This window comes from Lepus europaeus, chromosome X (assembly GCF_033115175.1).
Source record: "Lepus europaeus isolate LE1 chromosome X, mLepTim1.pri, whole genome shotgun sequence".
In the NCBI taxonomy this organism is placed as follows: domain Eukaryota; kingdom Metazoa; phylum Chordata; class Mammalia; order Lagomorpha; family Leporidae; genus Lepus; species Lepus europaeus.
Genome location: NC_084850.1, coordinates 130100428 through 130121147, shown reverse-complemented (window position 1 = coordinate 130121147; position 20720 = coordinate 130100428). Strand labels below are relative to the sequence as shown.

The 20720-nt window shown below is 51.7% G+C and overlaps 1 protein-coding gene across 1 annotated transcript; it reads right to left on the bottom strand.

Annotated features, from left to right (window-relative positions):
* Nucleotides 1-680: 680 nt before the first annotated feature.
* Nucleotides 681-20495, bottom strand: RS1 (retinoschisin 1). The gene is made up of 6 exons (XM_062184392.1): nt 20444-20495; nt 14708-14733; nt 14079-14184; nt 6200-6341; nt 3399-3594; nt 681-833 (listed from the first exon to the last, which is right to left on the bottom strand). Exons 1-6 carry the CDS (start codon nt 20493-20495, stop codon nt 681-683), a joined length of 675 nt encoding a protein of 224 aa, XP_062040376.1.
* Nucleotides 20496-20720: the final 225 nt, after the last annotated feature.

The following is a 20720-nucleotide window of genomic DNA, read 5'->3' as shown; positions in this document are numbered from 1 at the left end:
TGTTCCTGGCACTAAAAACCCAAACCCACCTTCAAGGTGTGAACTTAGAGCAGGGGGAGGCTATTTTCCTGTGGACATTTGGTCATTTGTCATGTATGGGCTCTCAAGAGACCAGGCCCATTGTGTGACCGGCCACAGGCTCCCATCCACCACACTCGTGTCACCCCTGAAACCTTCACCTACCCACCAGGTGCTCTGAAATTCTCTTTGGCCACAGCTGAATGAAAGCCAGGAGGAGAAGTGTGCTTGCTCCCCACTGCATTCACAGCAAGGCTGCTTTATGAAACTCTCTGCCAGTTTTGAATGGGGTAAAGCAAAAGAGTTTTCAAATTATCAGGGCTGCTTTGTGTTCCCCTGAGACTGCACCTTTCATAGTGTCACAGAGAGGCGACAGGGAAAAAAAAAAGTGAAGGCAGCAAATTACCCCTGCCACTTAGGCTTTTGTGAGAAAATCGTTTTTAGGGACGTATTCTTTGTTCTTTGGCCCTGAGTGGGGAATAGGTTCATTTATTCTTTTTTCTTTCACTGGAATCAGAAGCTTTATCTGTTTTTTAAAAAGGAAATACTTTCTACCCAGCTCTGCAATTCAAAAGCGCTGTTTGTCCCAGTGGTGTGTCAAGGGTCCTCCCGTGGCCCTGTGCGCCCTGCACCCTCTGGCAGGTGCCAGGCTGAGACGGGCATCAGGCACACTTGCTGACACACTCCAGCAGCTCCATCCGGATGGCAATGCGGACGTGCCAGCCCAGTGGGATCAGCCGGACGAAGCGGGAGATGATGGGTGGCCGCAGCAGGTTCTGGACTGTGGAGCTTCGGTCCGAGTTTCCATAGAAGACCTAAAGAGAGGGAGGAGGTCCTGTCACTACCACATCGTGGGAGGGAGAGGGAAGAACAACTCCTGTCTGGGACAGGCCCCAGCTTTCCACCGTGGAAACTCTTAGAAAGTGGGTAGAGCACAGAGAATTCGCAGGTGTTCCCCAGATCTGACCTTGAGTGATCGCTGGCACCTACTTGCGTATCTGAGTCGCTATGTGGCGACGTCTGGAACTGCACCATTCAAATGAAAGCCACTTGCCACATGGATCCATTTAAATTTAAACAGATTAAACTTAGAGAAATCCAGACCCTTGGTCACATTAGCCACATTTCAAGAAGTCAGAGGCACATGTGACCACCAGTGGCCACCCTGTTGGATGTCACAGAAATGAACATCTTCGTCATCACAGAAAATTCCCTTGGATGGCACTGATAGAAACGCCTCTTCAGGTGTGGGCACTGTGGCACAGAGGATGACCCTGCCGCTTGGGATGCCTGCATTCCATATCGGAATACTGGTTTGAGTCACAACTGTTCTGCTTGGATCCAGGCTCCTGCTAATGTACTTGGGAGACAGTAGGAGATGGCCCAAGTACTGGGGTCCCTGCCACCCACATGAGAAATCCCAGTGAAGTTCCAGGTTCCTGGGTTCAGCCTGGCCCAGCCCTGGCTGTTAAAGGCATTTGAGGAGATAACCAGCGGATGGAAGATCTCTGTCTCTCCCTGTCTCTGTCACTCTTTCAACTCAACAAATAAATATTTGAATTAAGTAGAAAAGAAAATGCATCTTACCGCACATTTTGTGTGTTTATCCCTATGCATTTTGGCCAGAAGTTTTGAAAAGGCCCCTGTCACATTTGTGAGAGGGTTGTTCCGCTGTTGCCAGGGTATCCCAAGTGGAGCAACTTGGGCCTAGTTCTGAAGTTGTGAGCTGGAGCTAAAATACATGTTCCTGCTTTGATACAAATACCTTTTAGACTGATTTTAAAACAAGTTTAGAAGACACTAAAGACTAGAAGGAAAATTCCAGAAAGGATTTGCTTAGTGTTTTTCAGGATGTAACGTAAGAAGGTGCAGTAGATGTTTTGGGCCCTATTTCTAAGAAGTCATTCTTTGTGCTCATTCCAGAGTTGCGATGTTTGTCCCAATGACAGGAACCGTTGGTTTCCTGAAAAAAAAAATCCGATTGTTGCATTTGGCCTCCTCCATCCACAAAACAGGAAGGGCCTTGTCCGCCATGATCTTGCCTTTTTCCCCAGGGGCCATCCTCGCTTAGCTGTTTGTCCTTGAACCCATTCAGGTCAGCAGCAGATGAAGAGGGGACCATGAACCAGGCTCTGCCGGGTTGCCCAAGTGCCAGAGTGGAGTGCCGCTCTGCAGAGCCAGCCTGGCCTTCCGAGGCACAGGGCACGAGAAACAACTCTTGGAGAGGTCAACGAACAGGAACAATGAAATGAAATGTCCACAGTTTTTCCTAGTGTGTTCAAACTGCTGGGGCCGGCACTGTGGCCCACTTGGCTAATCCTCCGCCTGCGGTGCCAGCACCCCGCGTTCTAGTCCCAGTTGGGGTGCCAGGTACTAGTCCTGGTTGCTCCTCTTCCAGTCCAGCTCTCTGCTGTGGCCCAGGAGGGCAGTGGAGGGTGGCCCAAGTGCTTGGGCCCTGCACCCATATGGGAGACCAGGAGGAAGTACCCGGCTCCTGGCTTCGGATCGGTGCAGTGCGCCAGCCATAGCTGCCATTGGGGGAGTGAACCAACGGAAGGAAGACCTTTCTCTCTGTCTCTCACTGTCTAACTCTGCCTGGCAAAAAATTAAAAAAAAAAAACTTCCCGAGACATCAACCCAGGAATGTCTTGCTCTGCAGATTGTCACCAGAGACCACAAAGCCTTCTGATTCTTCACTGCACGTGACTACTTAACCTGATGCAAAGCAGAAATTCACCCGTGAGGCCAAAGGACAGTGAGCATTTCCAAATGGCTATGAGTTTCCCATTCATTTTTACTCACTGCCAATAACACAGTCAGGGGCCCACTGTGTTAGTCTACAGTGAAAAAGACCTCAGTGGGCAAAGATGAACAGCCCGTAGTCGCCCAAAGGTTTCAGCGCCTGTGTCCACGCTGGTGCAGTCCTTGTTCATAGCCATGTGCATAATTAAGTGGCGAACTTCTAGGCTGTCAAACATATCCCAGCGGGGTCTCAGTGAACAGTAAGGAGAGGCTGTTTGTATAGAAATGGGCAATTGTCTACCCTCACGGCTAACAGATCAAGGCAGACCCATAAAGCAGAGTGTTCAAGGATCCAGAGAGTTCGGGACAGTTCGAATGGGCAGTCTTGAGTATTCAAGCACCTACATACTGATGTGAGAATGCCCTCAAGTTGTTCTTGAGCACTCTAAGAGTGGCGCTCATTCTCAAACTGTGCTGCGCACCAAAGCTATGGCAAGGCAAGACCGAGTCACGTGGAAGAAGCCCGAATGGCCCACACGCCATGGGATGAGAGCTCTAACTGAGACAAAGAGCACACGGACAGGAGGAGACTCACACAGAGTATGAGCTGGAGGTGGCATGGAGGAAGCCCGACTTACCCGGTTGTTTCCGGTCTGGTCCTTGTAGTAAATCCAGTTCAGGCGCTCATCGGTCCTGTACTGCACACTGTACTTAGTCATCCACTCATCGATGTCACAGCGTCCCTGGGTGAGGATGCCCGAAATCACCTTGATCTCCTTCAGATCTATCTGTAACCACTGGCTGCTGTCCTGGAACTTGGAGAGCCAAGCGCACCTGCGGGGAACACAGCAAATGCCCGAGAGATGCCCCCCTGCGACTGCGTACAAAACCCCAGCAAGCACTGGCTGTGGGGGGCATGGCAGGCCCAGGAGAGGCCCCCGCAGCCCTCGGGCAGTCTGCACTGTCTGGTCAGCACCCAGAGCCATGTCCCCAAGCAGCGTCCAGCCTTTGCCGGCCCCACCCACATTGCATTCTCTCTCCCTCTCCACACCTCCACCTCCTTGAGAAAAGTGGCCAGCGTCTACTGCTTCGGCAGAGAAATGCCTTCCGATGTGGCCAAGGTTGCCTGTGGGTGTGGTTGAACGTGTGTTTCTTCAAAGCGTTTTCCTGTTTGGCTTTCCCTGCCTGCCAGTCCCTTCCCGGGCTCATTGGCCTCTCATGTGTCTTGCTCCCTGTTTTGTGTTGCTACAGAAAAATTGAAAAAAAGGCAAAGGTCGCTTTTAATCTTGCCGCCCTCCCAACAAGCAGTCAGGATTCTGGCGTTCAGGCCAGCCGCCTGTGAGCCAGCCTTGGCCCTTCCTCTCCTCCCCACCAGATACCCAGTCTGCCAGCCGGCTCCACCCCACACTCTTCCAACTCCTCTCTTTCTCTCCATCATGGCTGCCACCTCTTAGTCCACAGCACCCCACCTTACTTACCTAGTCTCCTGGGCTGACTCTTGTCCCCCACCGACTGTCCCCACAGAAACCAGACTTTTCCAAAACCCCACATCTGCTTGTGATAGTCCTTAGCTTCGTATTTCACCTGGCGGACTCTGCTGACTGTCTCCCAGCATCCTCTTCCCTTCTTGCTTTGGTGACAGGACCCCTAAGTTCCATCTGGGCAAATGGCCACCCAGTGTACTTGTCCCAGTTTGCTTTGCAGCTAGGTGGGGCCATTGGACCAAATTCTTGATCTATGTAGTGTGGGCCAGAGTGACCACTAGAATACGTATCCTTAAAAGCAAGTATGCTCTGCTTTTTTTTTTCCCTGCTGACTAGAATGTGGATGTGATGGTGGGAACTAGAGCAACCATCTTGGGCCCTGAGACGGAAACTTCATGTTAAGGATGACCGAGTAACAGTGTATGAGTTGAGACTCAGGCGGGCACCATGGCACAGTGGGTTAAGCCACCACTGGCAACACCAGCATTCGATATTAGAGTTCTGGCTCAAGGCCCGGCTGCTGTGCTTCTGACCCAGCTCCCTGCTAATGCACCTGGGAAGGCAGCAGAGGATGGCCCCAGTGCTTGGGGCCCTGTCACCCATGTGGGAGACTGGGATGGAGTTCCTAGCTCCTGGTTTTGGCCTGGCCCAATCCAGATGTGCCCATTTTGGTTATCTGTGGAGTGAACCAGCAGATGGAAAATCTGTTTCTTGATCACTCTGCCTATCAAATAGATATGCCCTTTTTAAAAAAAAATTATTTGAAAGGCAGAGTTAGAGATATTCCATCTACTGGTTCACTCCCCAAAGGGCTGCAGTGGCCAAGCTTGGGCCAGGGCAAAGCCAAAGCCAAGAGCCTAGAACCCCAATACAGGTATCCCCTGCGGGTAGCAGGGGCCCAAGTACTTGGGCCATCTTCCACTGCCTGCCCAGGTGCATTAGCAGGGAGCTAGATCCAAAGTAGAGCATCCAAGGCTCAAACAGGAGCTCATACGGGATGCCAGTGTTGCAGGCAGCAGTTTAACCCACCGCACTGCAACGCTGGTCCCAATAAATAAATCTTTAAAAAAATAAAGAATCTGGGCCCCTGATACCATCAAGCTACCCTGACGATCCTAGATCACCTAATGAAACTTTTAGTTGAGCAAGCAAATCCACTTCTACTTGTTGGAGTCCCTGTGCTTCAGGGCTCTTTGTTATAGCAGCATGAATCCGCATACTAACTAGCACACATCCGACATCCTCCCATTTTCCCTCAGACAAGGAGCAGTCACCAACATGACATACAAGGAAGGTCCTGCACTACCTATGTCTGCCTGCCTCTCCACATTGTCTTACTGTGCTCTAGCCTTGTTGGCTTTATGTTCCCACACCCTGCCTTGGAGATGTGGTCACAACTCAGGGCCTTTGGATGTGCTGGCCAACGTCAAGTCTTAGGTTAAATATCTTTTCCTTAGAATATCTTGCCTGATACTTCCAATGGGCTAGCTATCCGTATCACACAGCTATGACCGTGTGCTTACAGGCCACTGGCCCTTCGAAACTGCGCTTCCTGGGCTAGGGACCTCAGCTGCCTTGTCCATTGCCTCTGTCCGTGGTCCTTGGCTTGTGGAAGGCACTCAGTCAATAAGCTAGCACTTCAGAAAGTTCATGGAAGAAGGAATTAGAAGATAAGTTTGGTTTGGGGCAAAAAATTTTTGAAACACAAGTATACCAGGGTCTTCAAAGAGCTCATGGAAACTATTATGCAAGGCATATGCCGGGATTTCACAGGGTTTTTTTTTTTTTTTTTTTTTGCACCAAAATAACCTTTAATTCTCATTTTCCACAAACTTTTTGAAGTGCCTTCATAGTTGCTAAATAAGTAAATGTACTATGTCCCATGCATTTATTAGAGAGACCCAGTTTTCAAAACACACAAGACAAATGCTACCTGGGCCACCTGGCCCACTTACCCAAAGCCTTGACTATTGAGCCGGGCCTTGTTTGCGGTCCAGGAGGAATACCAGCCTACGTACTGCTCCGGATTGGAGCAGGTGATCTGGTCTGCTGTCACTTCCCCTGACTCGAAACCCAGGGGCTTATGATACGGGCATTCTGGGAGAGAAAAAAACAACATGCGTTCCAACAGCCCTGTCTCAATACGCCGGAAACACGACATGTCGGAAACAGCAACAGCAGCCCATCTGCTTTGTATCTGGGAGATGAGACTGTTTTCCGTGTCAGCCGGGTTCACACCGGCAGAGCCGGGCCCTGTGCTGTCCCCTTGCCCATGCGGGAAGAGCAGAGGCTGGGCGCAGGGATCGCCACAGGCACAACATTCATCAAGGCAGAGCGCAGTGGCTCTGCGGCCGCCTCGTGGAGGGGGCACTCGGAGCAATGCTTCACCTTGTCCACCAACTGACACCTGGAAACCCAGAGCCTGTACCTAAGTGCCGTGCGTCTGTCTTTGCCTCAGTAAGGGGAGGTTCCCCATCGTGCGTGATGACATCAGGGTCCCTGGTTGTTCTTGGGCAGCAAAGACAATTTATAGGGAGAAAACAGTGGACAGCAGCAAGAAAAAATGGGGCAAATGTGCTCAGTGAGCGCTGAACACGGAACAGAAAGAAGCGGCTTCTTCCAAACGGGCATAGCCAAAGTTGGTTGCTCGAAGACTTTGCTGCTGCTTTTGTCTCTATGGCCCCTTACAGTGAAATCAGTGTGGAATGATCTGGCCCGAGACTGCGAACTGCCATCCCAGCATCTGTTCTCGCCTTCTATTTTTATCCTTATTTTATTATTTACTTGACAGGTAGAGAGACAATTTGAGCTACCATCCTCTGATTTACTCCCCAAATGCCCTTCACAGCCAGGATTGGGCCAGACCAAAGCCAGCAGCAAGGAATTCACTCCAGATCTTCCAGGTCTCCCCCAAATGGGTGGCAGGGCCCCAACTACTTGAGCATCTCCTGCTGCCTCCCAGAGTCTGCCTTAGCAGGAAGCTGGAGTCAGGAGAGCAAGCAGCCTGACGGGATGCCGGCGTCTTTGCCGGTATTTTTAACTGCTACGCCACACACTAATCCCCTTCTCTCCGTTTTGACTAAAGGACCCAAATTTTACTGGGGACCACAATGTGACAAGCTTTTAAAAAAACTCTTTCCTAGGCCAGCGCCGCGGCTCACTAGGCTAATCCTCCACCTTGCGGCGCCAGCACACCGGGTTCTAGTCCCGGTCGGGGCACCGATCCTGTCCCGGTTGCCCCTCTTCCAGGCCAGCTCTCTGCTGTGGCCAGGGAGTGCAGTGGAGGATGGCCCAAGTGCTTGGGCCCTGCACCCCATGGGAGACCAGGAGAAGCAGCTGGCTCCTGCCATCAGAACAGCGCGGTGCGCTGGCCGCAGCGCACCTACCGCGGTGGCCATTGGAGGGTGAACCAACGGCAAAAAGGAAGACCTTTCTCTCTGTCTCCCTCTACTGTCCACTCTGCCTGTCAAAAAAAAAACAAAACAAAAACAAACAAACAAAAAAAAAACCTCTTTCCTAGCCTTCCTTGTAGTTGAAAATAACCACATGTCACAATTTCGGGCCAGATATAAGAGAATGTCTGCTGGGAATTTTGGGTGAGGTTTTGCTTGCCCTTTCTTCCCTCTTGTTGCCTAGACTGAAGGAAGACCTGATGGTTGGTGCACCAGTATCCATGCTGCACCATGAGGATAAAGCCAAGAGAGCTACAGAGACATCAACTGGGCTGTCCTTAAGCAGTTCCCTACCCCTCATCTTTGTACCATGTGTGTCAACACAGAAGTCCTCATTCATTTAATAACAATTTACCACACCAACTTCCTAACTGAATTTCTATAGAAAACGAAGGACAAACTTAGGCAAATACGTGTCCTAGTTTTCTGATTGTGGCTGATAAACTCCAAAAAGGCAAATCAAGTGACATTCTCTGGACTGGCTGTTTTGGTGCAGTGGGTTAAGCCACCACTTGGGATGCTCACATCTCAGAGGGCCTGGTGCACGGCCCAGCTGGCTGCTCCGCTTCCAATCCAGCTTCCTGCTAATGCAGCTGGGAGGCAGCAGAGGCTGACTCAAGTACCCGAGTCCTGGACACCACATAGGAGACCCAGATGGAGCTCCTGGCTCTGGCCTGGCCCTGGCTGTTGTGGGCATTTGGAAATGAATGAACCAGTGGATGGACTCACTCACTCTCTCTCTCTCTCTCTCTCTGGCTCTTTCTGTCTTCCTCTCTCTGCCTTTCAAATCAAATGTAAATTAAAAATTTTAGAAGTATTTTCTCGGTGTAGAGTCGAGTTCAGGTCAACGAGCTGAACATCAGTCTGCCGTCACCTGTAATCACGCAGTGGAGTGCTAAATCTTTCTGAAGAACAATTTCTCAAAAGCTAGCAAAACGGCATGAAGCATGCAAGCTCCAACGCCCCCCGGGAACCCCAGAATGCCTGCAAAGACAGCTTCAGGCCAGAAGGGTTTACCTCCCCTTCTCCCTCGTGCACCAAAGGAATGGCGCGTGACTCCACCAGCAGCTCCAAGGGCCGGGAGTGAAGGAGTAGCATTTGTAGCTTATCAAGTAGCCAAGGCTTGGGGAGTTGATGAAAATATGTCAATTCCTGGGAGAGAGAAGAGGAGCACTTTATGGGCCACTCACCCAGGCCTGTGTGGCCGAATCATCAGGGGAGCTTGTTAGGAACACAGTCTCCAGGATTGCATCCCCAGAGCGCTGGCATCTCTAACAAGCACTTTCAGAGTGCTCCTTGCAAGCCGTGGTGCCAGGGAAGGCATTAGGCATGCGGCGGATTGCGCGGGCGGAGTGCCGCTGGGTTCCCAGGCTCCTCCACCTTCCAAGGCCCCTGCAGCCTGGAACAGCAGCCCCAGGGGCAGAAAGCTGCCTCTCCCAGTCACCTTAGTCTTGGCGTTTTGCTCTCCCTCTGTTTTCGCCCACATCTCTTTCCCACTAGCCCACCTTCCGGTGAAGAGCAGGCTGGAGAGCCAGGGGGGCCCCTGGCTAGTGACAGTGGCCTTGAGGCTTGTGAGGGCTCAGCCAGGCAGCAGAGAATCTGGTGGTGTTGACTTTGGCTGCTCTCTCCAGGGAGGCCAGGGTCTCACCGTCCCTGTGGCTTCAGCTGGCTTCTCGAAGCCACTGCCTGATTCCTAGCCCCAAGCCTCATCACGCTGCCCCCTGAATGTTTGCCAGGTGAATAGCTCCACCTGCGTGACCCAAAACAGTTTCACACCTTGTGTGTGTGAAAGCAAGCCCTTCATCGTCCAGCCTCTAAGCCAGCTCCCCGGCTAGTGCTCTGGATCTCGGGCCGCGATGCCAACGGCTCCCCAGCTGCCTCCCGCTGGGTTGGCCCATAGCACAAAACAGACTCCAGACCAGTGGGTCTGAACCTGGGCTGTGCCCTGGAATCACCCGGGGAGCTGTAGAAGTGCTGATGTTGGGGCTCTGCCCCCCGGCGTGATGTCACTGGTCTGGGGGAGGGCTGGGCATCACGACTGAGCTGCAGGGGTTGCAATGAACAGCCAAGGGCAGGGAAGCCTGTGTAGAGCCAGTGGGACCTGGGTGTGGATGTCACCTTCCCTCGGCAAGTAGCAGTCCAGTTACATGACTGTCACTGACCCCGACTCCCCGTTTCTTCCAACGGTGGTCGCGCCTGCGCTCCCTTCTGGACCGCATGCGAGCCTAAGGGCTTCCCTGGAGGCTGTTTTCTGTCCCCTTCCCGACCCCTTGCCCTGGCCAGCCCTCCTCTTCCTCCAGATCTCTGCCCGCCTCCCTGGCCCACCCTAGGCTGGGTGACAGCCTTTCCAGGGGCTGCCTCCCCAGGCAACCTATGCACCTGTCACAGTATCCTGCCCGTGGTTATCGCCAGCTCCGCCGCCTGCCTTGCTAGAATTCTGTCCTCCAAGCCAAGCCGAATGCCTGTCTGTGCTGGGCGCTCGCTAGGTAGCGATTGGAGAACGGGTGAGTGAATGGATCAAACAGGCAGTCACCCCATTTTGGGTGGCCACTGGCGACAAGCAGCAAAGATGGCAGAAACAGGAGGCAGAGAGCTGAGGGAGGAAGTGCCAAGTTGACGGCAGTGCTGAGAGCCGCGGGCCCAATTGGAAGGAAACTAAATTGAGTATGAGCTAGAAAGCAACATAAATAATGCTGCAGGCGGCATTGAGGGGCTTTATCAGATGCACGGAGCACGCAGTCCTCCCAAGCTTTCTGCTCACTGGAACGTGGCTGTGCGGCTGTTAAGCTGTTGCTAGACTTCTTTCACTCTTAAGGAAAAGCCTGCATCGTTGGTGGCTCAGGTGGTCCTTCTGGGCCAAGATTCGATCGTTAGATGGAGAAAGGTGTATCTGTGTGGTGCTGCTCATCCAGCTTACGGGTGTGTCACCTAGGAGGATCCTTAAAAGTCTGTAGAAAAATGTAATTAAAAGATAACTTTATTTTGGTGTAAACATGTTGAAATGTAGCCATAGTTTTTTCATAGTGTGCATTTTCCATGACCTTTTAGAAGATCTCTTGTATATGTGATTCCAAAGGTTTTTTTGCACCAAAATAAATTCATCTTTTAATTCTATTTTTCCAAAACCTTTTTTGTTATAGTTTTTTTTTTTAAGTTTATTTATTTGTTTGTAAGGCGGACTTAACAGAGGCAGAAAGAGAGAAACAAGGAGAGAAAGGGAGAGAGGGAGAGGTCTTCCATCTGCTGGTTCACTCCGCAGATGGCTGCAACAGCCAGAGCCTGGCTGATCTGAAGCCAGAAACTGGGAGATTCCTCCAGGTCTCCCACATGGGTGCATGGGCCCAAGGACTCGGGCCATCTTCCACTGCTTTCCCAGGCCATAGCAGAGAGCTGGATTGGAAGTGGAGCAGCCGGGACTCGAACCAGCGCCCATGTGGGATGCCAGCACTGCAGACTTTACTGCTAAGCCACAGCGCCAGCCGCTTGGTATAGGTTAAGATTTCTTTATTCAGGAGACAGAGAACGCCCATCCACTGATTTACCCTCTAAATGCCTGCAACAGCCACTGCTGAAGCCAAGAGCTAGAAAGTCAGTCCAGGTCCATGGCGGGAACCCGGTTACTTGAGCCATCCCTGCTGCCTCCCAGGGTCTCCATGAACAAGGAAGCACAAGTCAGGAGCAGGAGCTGGGTGTTGAACCCAGGTACCCCAACATGGGATGTGGCCACCCTAACCCACAGCTTAACTGCTAGGCCAAACACCTGCTTGATCCACAAACTGTTTGAAGCACCCTCATACCAGTCCTTTTTATTCAACCAATACTTTCCGCATTTGTAAGCATAAAGGCCAGGCGTAATTATAAAGAATGTTAACCCAAAGAAACGCAAAGAGAATTCAGGGACATCCTTTGTAAGAGATTCTAGAGATATGTGAATATTATTATGCATGTATATTAGACTTGGATATCTATGTCAACACAGTGGAATATGGAGTAGGAAAATATAGAACGATATTTATAGAATAAATTATAAACTTGAATATAAAATTCGGAATAAAGTAAAACATTACTGAATCATTGGATTTGTTATATGAGGGTACTTCAGAAACCTTGTGGAAAATGTGACATTTGTTTTGGTGCAAAAGGTTTTTGAAATGTTTTTTCATAAGACATTTTCTGTGAACTTTCTGAAGACCCTGCCTACTTTTAGACCCTCCTCCCCGAATGCCTGCTCTCCGTGCTGCAGTGTCTTGGCCCAATAGTGGAAAAGAGATGTTTTGGTGACTGCAGTCGTGCTAAGCAGAACCTTGGGAGGCCACAGTGCCCCAGCCTTCTGCCCTGGTTGGGGAGGGGACAGGTAGGGCATTACCAGCCGGTGTGCACCTGCGGGCTGCCCAGGCTGTTCTGAATGATCGCCCCTGTCATTTCGTGCTTTCTAGGAACTTGTCCCCTGTGACAAGCTCTGATGGGAGCTCCGAATCTGAGGATGACGAGACGTCAAGCAGCATTCTCGACCTTGAAATACAAATCTGACAGACCGAGGGCCAAGATGCTTCTGGACGCTCGCAGCTAGTGCTGTTGCCCTGTCACTTCTTTCATGGGAGAACCAATTAACACCCCTGTGGCAGCCATTTAACGCCCAGCTCGTGTTGTTTTCCTTCCTGAAAATATTTCCGTTGTTAGGGGGAAAAAAAAAAAAAGAAAAAGAAACGTAGAGGGCAGAGCAGAACACTTAAGATAAAGGAATTTCTAATTTTAGAATTTCAAGTTCAAGGCAACTGTGTAGAGAGACAGCTGGGTGGGGCGGGGGCAGGGCCCAGGGTCATTTTCCTGTCCCTCAAACATGCCAGCCTGGCTCTGCTTCCCAGTGGATGGGATCAATGCAGCCAGTGGACCCAAAGAATCTTTTTTCTGTTTCTTTTGAGAAACAACGCCCGAGGCGTGGAACTCCAGCACCACTGTGGTGAAAGGAACCGTGCCAAGTGGAAGGAACAGGTTCTCCAAGACAGAGACGAGGCCTTCAGGGCTGTCTCCAAGGTCCACTCCGGAGGGTGCCCCAACCCTGAATGTGCCGGTCCCATGAGCTTCTAATGGCAGCATGAGGTGTCCCTCGTCCCAGTCGGTCCCCCATAGAAACCCCCCCACCCCGAACTGCACTGCCCTACCGCTTTCTTCTCATGGGGCTCGCTGTGTCCCTGGGGAGCAAGCTTAGCTCACAAACAAGGACTTCCTACTCCTTTCCTCAATAGGAAGCCAGAGGCAGGGGACACCGTTGTACCCCACCCCACCCCCACACGCCCTCACAATTTTCCAGTTTCATGCAGATTTGATGAAAGAATGAAGAGAGGCTCAAACCTAGCCTGGCATAGGCAATGATGGAAAGTGAATGAGGTGGCAGGGGCCCAGTCCCCCTCCCCCACCACGCTGGAGACAGGTGGCAAGGCCAGTTTCATGCAAAATAGGCTCCCAGCCGGGGGACTGGATTAAGCATTGCAAGCGCTGGCTGGGGCTGCCCCAGCTCCCAAAGTTGGAACTCTTAGGGGGCTCAGAAAAAAAGGGGACTGGCTTTGATTCAGTGCTGCGCTGTCTCATTTAGAGCCAGGATTGGCAACCTAGAGCCCTTGTACTCCCACCTGGGCTGTGCAAAACAACTGTAGCGGCAGGACTGGGTCCCTGTGCCCCCGGCTGTGTGGTGCTCCTAGTTGCACAGCTTTGTGTTCTGGTCTTAGAGGAAGGCTGCCTTAGCTACAGGACCAACTGTCCCGGAAATTCCAGAGGTGCACACATGGCACAGGTTTGTTTTTTGCCCCAGGTAACTTGTCCACCGCCCCCCACCCCGGGGGTGGGGGAGGGGCGCTGCTGGAGAAGCCAGGACCCCAGCAGGTGGTGTACCAGCTGGGCCAGGGAGAGCCAGCTGGAGGGGCAGCCCTCTGTTCCTTCTTTGGGCAAGAACTGCTCAGATGGCGCCCCCTGGCTGCAAGGGGCTGGGCACACATGGTTGTCAGCCTGGACCGTGCTGTCCCCTCCGAGGGACCAATAAAGAACCAAGCCACAGGCAGACTGCAGAAGCGACACAGCCAGGATTCCAACTGTGGCCTTCCTCACTCTCAAGCCTGGGTTCGTTTTCCAGATCTCTGCTCTGTTGGCCATCAGCGTGTCCTCAGTTGGTTCCGTGGAAAGTGAGGCTCTACCTTTCCATGGTAGCCAAGTAGAGATGCAGGACGCCATCAGGGCAGTGTGCTGGAGCAGGGCCCAGTGGGGATTGAAACTTCAGAGGTCAACGAGGGAAAGCCCGGCGGGCGCGAAGCCGGGGTGGAGGGAGGCGGAACAGCGCTGTTCCAGCGGGCTGTTTCTACCTGGCACCCCAAGGACAGAGGCCACTCACCTGGTATGCAGTCTAAGGAGGTGGCACCTGCATTCCACAGGGCATTGGCTCCTCCTTGGCAGTCGCACTTGCACGCTTTGTGGTACCACGGGTCCTCGCCCTCATCCTGCGGGCGGCCAGAGGGCCAGGACGCAAAGGCAACTGTGGTCAGCGTGTTTTCAAAGCCCGTACCACCCCTTACGTGTCCCCTACGGCTGCTGTGTGATTATAACCCGACCTGAACATGCAGCGTGTGCCACTGCAGGTGACCAGCCAGTGAGCTCACAGCCAAACCCAGTATAGAGGGCAGCGTTCACCCCCTTAGAGCTAGCTCAGGGGCTTCGGAGACCTCCTTCCGAGGTTGCACGCCTCACATTCCCCGGGACTTCCTAACTGGGAATCTGATTTTAAAAGGTGCTGGATTCAAGATTGCACCATCTGATTACAGACTTGGTTTGGTTTCATCTTCTCATTAAAACAGCAGTCTTGAAGCTTGCCCAGATAAAACATGCCAGCGCCCCCACCCGAAAAATACACACACACACACACACACCCCATCTAATTAAGTGATAATCCTGTACATTATTTGGGGCTAGGCAAAGCTTCAAAAGCCATATCCGTGTAAATTCCAGCCTTGCACTATAACTTACCTCAGTAGACGATAATCCCAGTGTGGCTGAGCCGAAAGGACAAGAGAGCAAAAATCAACTTAAGAAAGAGACACTCGGCAAAACCGTCCCATGGACGTTACCAAAAGCCCCTTCCGGAAACAGTCAAGCTCCAGAACTATCTGCCAGGAACAGTAGCCACAGCTGAGAAACGAGGGCCGGCAAAAGTGCGCACGAATAGGAGGTGGTGATGCAGCAAAGCAGGGAGGGGCCGGAGGGGAGTGCTGCTGAATTTCTCACGACCAGCGACAGCCCTGTTAGCATCTTAGTATAAACCTCCCTAGCCATTTTGTCCAGGTTTTTAAACCACATTGGTAAGTACTACCTGAACAATGGGGTATCCTGCTTTGCTTTCCTGCCTCACAGTGTGGGCTTTTTCTTTACTGGTTAATTCTTCATCATCATCATCCTCACCCTTGGTGTTGGCCAAACGTGCTGTTTAGGAGTCGATTCCCAGCTCCCTCACTGTGCTACATTTCCATTATGTAGTGCGAGGGCACTGTGTAGAAATCCTTTAGGTTTGTCGATAATGTACAGGAGATGCCAGACCACAATTAAAGTATAAATGCCGCACAAATAATGTGGGAAAATGGAAAGTATAAGCATAAACTGATTGTTTAAAGCTGCATATCCAATGCAGTAGCTGCTAGTCCCATGAGGCTATTGGCATTTAAATGAATTAAAATAAATAAGAGGTCACTTTCCCAGTCCAACCAGCCGTATTTCAAGTGCTTCATAGCCACACGGGGCTAGTGGCTCCATCATGGCAGCAAGTTCCACTGGGCAGCTCTGGTTGAAAGCACTGATGGGGTGCAGGAAACGCTACCCCGAAATACGGCACCTTGGCTCCTGAAGGGGGCCGGGAAGCTGTGATTCCCCTTGCTGCTTCTTCCCTGAGGTAGGCCAGGAAACAGCAAGGTCACCCTCTGAGCATGCGCAAGGGGTGCTGCCTGGAGCTGTTGGGTGGGACACCCAGAGGGATCTGCGCACAGGCCCTTGCTAGGTCGCCCCTGCTTATTACCGAGAGATCGGATCCTTTCGTCCTCCAATCTCACGTCTACCCAGCTGTCCACACACACAGACGGCGCCTTTCCCTCGATCCTCATTTCGGAAGGCTCCCGGGCCACACGAGTAGAATTGTAGGGACGACATTTGCATGCTTGCCCCTTGTTAACCTGTCTTGTCGTAGAGACCTCAGCCACTATAGTGTTTCTCTCCTGCAACACCAAAGTGCCATTGCTCATTTTCAACAAAACCATGCTTTAATCTTCTGACTCCAAGAGCAGCATACACCTGTGGTAAAGGTTTCACACAAAACGTGGCGTGGAGAAAATGGGAGGTAAAGTCCCTTCTGTAGCCCCTTGGCTATTTACCAAGTGTATCTGAGGCCTACTGAGTTGTTTCCAAGAGTGTTTTTCATCACAATGACAAAGCCACCATTTCTAGAACACACATTTGCCCTCCCCCCTTCTGTGGGCACTTTTTCATGACCACTGTGAGATGGTAGTGAACTAAGGCCCGAGCCTTCTGAAATGGGAGCCTCACTCTGTGGACGAGCGGCACGCAGCCCCGGAGCAGTCGGGACCACTGATGATGCGCGCGGTGAGTGCTTTGCTGGGTTTGCACAGGCTGCGCTGGGTGGAAAGGGGCAAGGTTCAGGGCCACCCCTCACCTGTGGCTACCGCCCTGCTGTCTCTCCTAGGCCCTTGGCCCTCTCAGCTACCAGAGTGAGGGAGCGCCATCAGTACCTGCCATGGTGTGGGTGTTTGCATCCCTCCAAAACTCACGGGTTGAAAGCTAATCGCCCAGGTGACGGTACTGGGAAGTGGGGCCTTTCAGAGGTCATTGGGCTGTGCCTTCGTGAGTGGGATTCCTGTCTTTACAAGGGGCCCGAGAGCTGGCTTGCCCCTTGCACCATGTGAGGACGCGGCAAGAAAGCAGGGTCCGCGAGGCCAGTGCGGCCAGTGCAGTGGGGGGGGGGGGGGGCGGTGATGTGGCGGCGGTGGTGATGCAGCTGACCGGACGCTGGCTGTATTTGGAAGTAGCGCCCGTGGGGTTGCTCAGAGTCCATGCGGGGCGGCGTGGGCAGGAATGAGCACGCTGAGGCCTGAGCCAGTGGGAGGAGAGAGCTGCAGGATCTAGGGAGACTGGGATGGAGGGGGTGCCCCCTGGGACACAGGAAGTTGGAGAAGCCTACAAGGGCTGAGGCTGAGCAGGCAACCAGAGAGATGCTAATTTCAGAAGCGAATCCATGTGACTCCAAGGTTGCCTCTGTCCCTGAAGAGGTCTCTTGAGCTGCCAGCACACGAAGCCAGAGTCCCAACGACGCTCAGGGACGTGGCCTTCAGGGACTTTTGTAGACTCCAGGTCCCCTGGTGGGCCCCAGAGGAGTCTCCACGTTGGGCAGAAGCCAAGCAGGGAGGGGGAGACGGATGTAGCCCTATCTCTCATCTCCCTGTGACCCTGCCTGGGAGGAAGGCCTGGCCTCAGAGCCTGTGTCTGCTCAATCCGGTTTGGGGCTGATTTCTGGCCCCAGAAAGCATTTGTCTGTAGGCAGCCTAGGGTTCTGAGATGCCAGATCCTTATGGAAATGAGCAGAGAAAGAAGGAACAACAAGCATTTTCCAGGAAAAGCTGTCACCAAGGGAGCAGCAACGTAGCTGCTAGTCGTGCCCCCCCCCCGCACCCCCCAAAATGATTTAATCACCAAGAAGCTGGAGAACAAAAAGTGAAAGCGTTGACTACAATGTATTATCATACCAGAAAATGAGACTGTGGTGACGAGGGAAAAAAAAAAAAAAAAAAAAAAAGCCAGCCTCTAAAGGAAAAACAAAGATGTCGATTGTGTGCCAGCCTGGTGTTCTCCCTCAGGTTGCTTTTATGATTCCCGCACATCTGATGTGACAGGGCGGCTGCTCCCCAGCTCAGCTTCACGCGATGCAGGGGCTCAGTCCGCCCTCCCACCTGCAGCAAGAAAATTCAAGACACGCCTGTTTCTTGGCATGTACCTTGCAAGCCTAAGAGGAGATGTGCGCGTTAGAGCCACATAGGAAAGGCTGTTCTCATGCCTTTGGTTGCATATTGCTAAACAGAGAGGAGATGAAGCAGAGGAGAAACACATAAAATGATGAATGATTAAACACCATCTGTGAGCAGCTCCAAGCTACCTGAGAATCAAGAATAAGACACAGGACAGACACAGCAGGTTGCCGTAACGGCCCTCTTTGTGCGGGAGCAAGAAGGAAATTGCTTTTGGTGGGGAAGTGTTACTATTTTAGGTGACGGGTGGACTCGTGGGTAAATCTCTTATCTGTACATGCTTCAACACAGATGAACCTCACAGACACATGCAAATGAAAGGCAAAAGCCCATATGTCGTGTGATTCCACTTCAACGAAATGTCCAGAATTGGCAAATCGACTGGGACAGAGAGTGGATCTGGGGTTGCCAGGGGCTGGGAAGGGGTGGGGGTGATAAAAATGCTCGCATATGCCACAGATCTTAGTATGTTACAAACTATTGGAGAGTAACTGAAAATGGCTGAACTTAATCAGATATAAATGACATCGCAAGAAAGCTGCTTTTGCAAACACTCCGCAATCCCTGATTGGCCCAGCTGCAGAGGCGCGCAGCCATGAGTGAGGGGAGGCCGGATGGCCGTCTTCGTTTCCTGGTAACAAACCCAGCCAAGCCATGGGCTCCTGTACTTGAATGAGGTGGACGTTTGAAAACTCGTCACTAGACACAATCTAAGATGTCAGATGACTAGAAGCCAGGCTGAGCTGGAAGACACGGCTGGGCCTTGCTGTGAGGGTGCGCGTGGTCCCAAGCGAACTTTGATCCCCGATACGTGGCAGTCTATCCGTTCACCTCATTTCACTGTGAGGAGGACCCCTGCTCTAGGAGGACAGGAACAGCGGAGTCAAGACACAGCGTGTGCTGTCGGGTTCCCACGCGGACGCTGGAGTATGGCTTTGAGTGTGGGAGGGCCTTCTGTCTCCGTCTGCATTGTACGCTAACCGCACTGATCGTGTCCTGGATTTGCTCTCTGTCCCCTGGGGCGTCCCTCTGGTCCAGGGTGGAACACACAGCCGCACTGGTTTCCTTCAAACTGTGGCAAGAGTGGAGGACCTTGGCTGGGGGGGTGGGTAAGAAAACCCAAGCTCCTACACCTGCCCTCTGGCCACTGTCCGTTTCACCAGGCCAGATGCTAGGCTCTGCTTTTCTGGACATTTCCAGAACTCCCCAGCTCCGCAGAGATTGGGAAAACGAGCGAGCAGGAAAGAGAGCTGTCCTACAGCGTGGCTTTTAGTGCCGCCATCCACAGAATGGGTAGCTCTGCTTTAAAAATGCATTCGTAAACTTTCACAGGCCCTCTTTCCATTTAGGGGGCTCGGAGCCGAGTTCTTAAACTCAGCGCCGGCAAGGTAGCAAGGATCTGCTATGCGTGTCAGGTTCTTACACAACGTTTGCCCCCTAGCAGATGCTCAGAGGCGGGTCCCAGGAATCTCAATGCCAGTCACAAAGAGAGAAAGCTGAGGGTGAGCGATGTCCGAGACCCAGGAATATTTGGATCTAAGCCTTGAAAGACTCTGCTTAGGTTTTCTAGCCAAAGAAAGCACGAAGTAAAGGCAAAGCAACGATATTGCAAAAGGACCTGAAAGCATTGCTAACTCTTAATGGCAAGGGGGAAAGCCAGACAATGGGTCTAAATGATCCCTACTTAGAAGTTTAGCTTGGGATTTGCCAAATGACCTTGGCATTGCATTTCGCAAATACTAAGAAATGTGTCTAAATGACAAAAGTCACCAAGACTGAGCATTCATGAAAATGGGAACACAGGGGGAGCGACAACCACAGGAAAGCATGGATTCTGACGTGGGCGCATTTCCGCCTGTCTCCCTAGCAGCTCGTTCACAGGGGCAAAGGCCGCCTCCCTGCCCACCTGAATTATTGCCCATAATACGCACCAACCCGTGAGGACCTCAACAACCTTCAGCAGATTTATCAAGTCCCAGTGAACCCGAAAAGGCATTCTGAGTTGATGAGTGCTTAAGAGTTGAGAGACGTGTGGTAGAGGAGTATTACAAAGGTTGAGAGAGAATTGAAAAAGCTAAATTAGTTGACAGTTTAGAAATTTGCCTTGAATTTTTCTTTAGTGGTACACATCCCTCCTGCCAGGGCCATATTCAGCAAGTTTGGAATGATTGAGTGTATTGAGTCTTGGGATCACCCGAGTCTCGGTTGGACTATGATTTTTCTTAGATTCCAGTAGTCCTTGGCGTATTCCACTAATCTGTATTTAAGCCAGGGTGACCTTATGCACTGATGTGTCCGGCACAGTCCTGGTTGACACCTGTTGTCTAGCAGGGTTATTAATAGCACCCTCCACGTTCAACAGCGTCCTGGTTTTGAAGATCAAATTGTGCCATCATTCTAACCTTGACTCTTAAAAATTTTTGAGAACACCCCACATCACTCAGTGATTGTTGCAATTTATAGCTATTTTATGTGGTTTCTGAGCCCCTGGTTCCTATCTGTTGAGTTTCGGCATCCTTTGAATGGGAAAGCCGGTGGCAAGACAAAGACGACCCCATCCACACAAACAACTGTTGTTCCATTTTTCATTACTCAGCTTGTCCTTCTACTTATCAACAACATCATGAATTAAATCCTAGGATTCAGGGTGTAATAAAAGCCAGTGGTTAGTAGCACATACCTTCATAGCCAAAGAGAAGTAAGAACAAGAAGCCCTCCATCTTGCGTAGCATTTTCCTCTCGTCCTTGGCTGCGGCTCTACCTCGCTGCAGTGGGAGCTGGCCCAGGAGCAGGGGATTAACTGGAGCACCGGCCTCATTAAGCATCTTATTCCGTTTAGTTCTTAGGTCTTCCTGCTGAGCCCCATCAAGTTAACCCACACAGTTACCTGCCTGGGCAGGTAAGAAAACCCACTGCAGTTGGTCTAGCAAGGAAGATACAGGTTTCATTCTGGCTTT

Bases quoted from the DNA above. Each gene is read 5' to 3' on its own strand.
- RS1 (XM_062184392.1), bottom strand. From the start codon at position 20,495: ATGCTACGCAAGATGGAGGGCTTCTTGTTCTTACTTCTCTTTGGCTAT. The intron at 14,185-14,707 runs GTAAGTTATAGT...GGCCGCCCGCAG, and splicing joins TGGGATTATCGTCTACTGAG to GATGAGGGCGAGGACCCGTG. The intron at 6,342-14,078 runs GTGAGTGGCCTC...TTTCTCTCCCAG, and splicing joins CTCCTTAGACTGCATACCAG to AATGCCCGTATCATAAGCCC.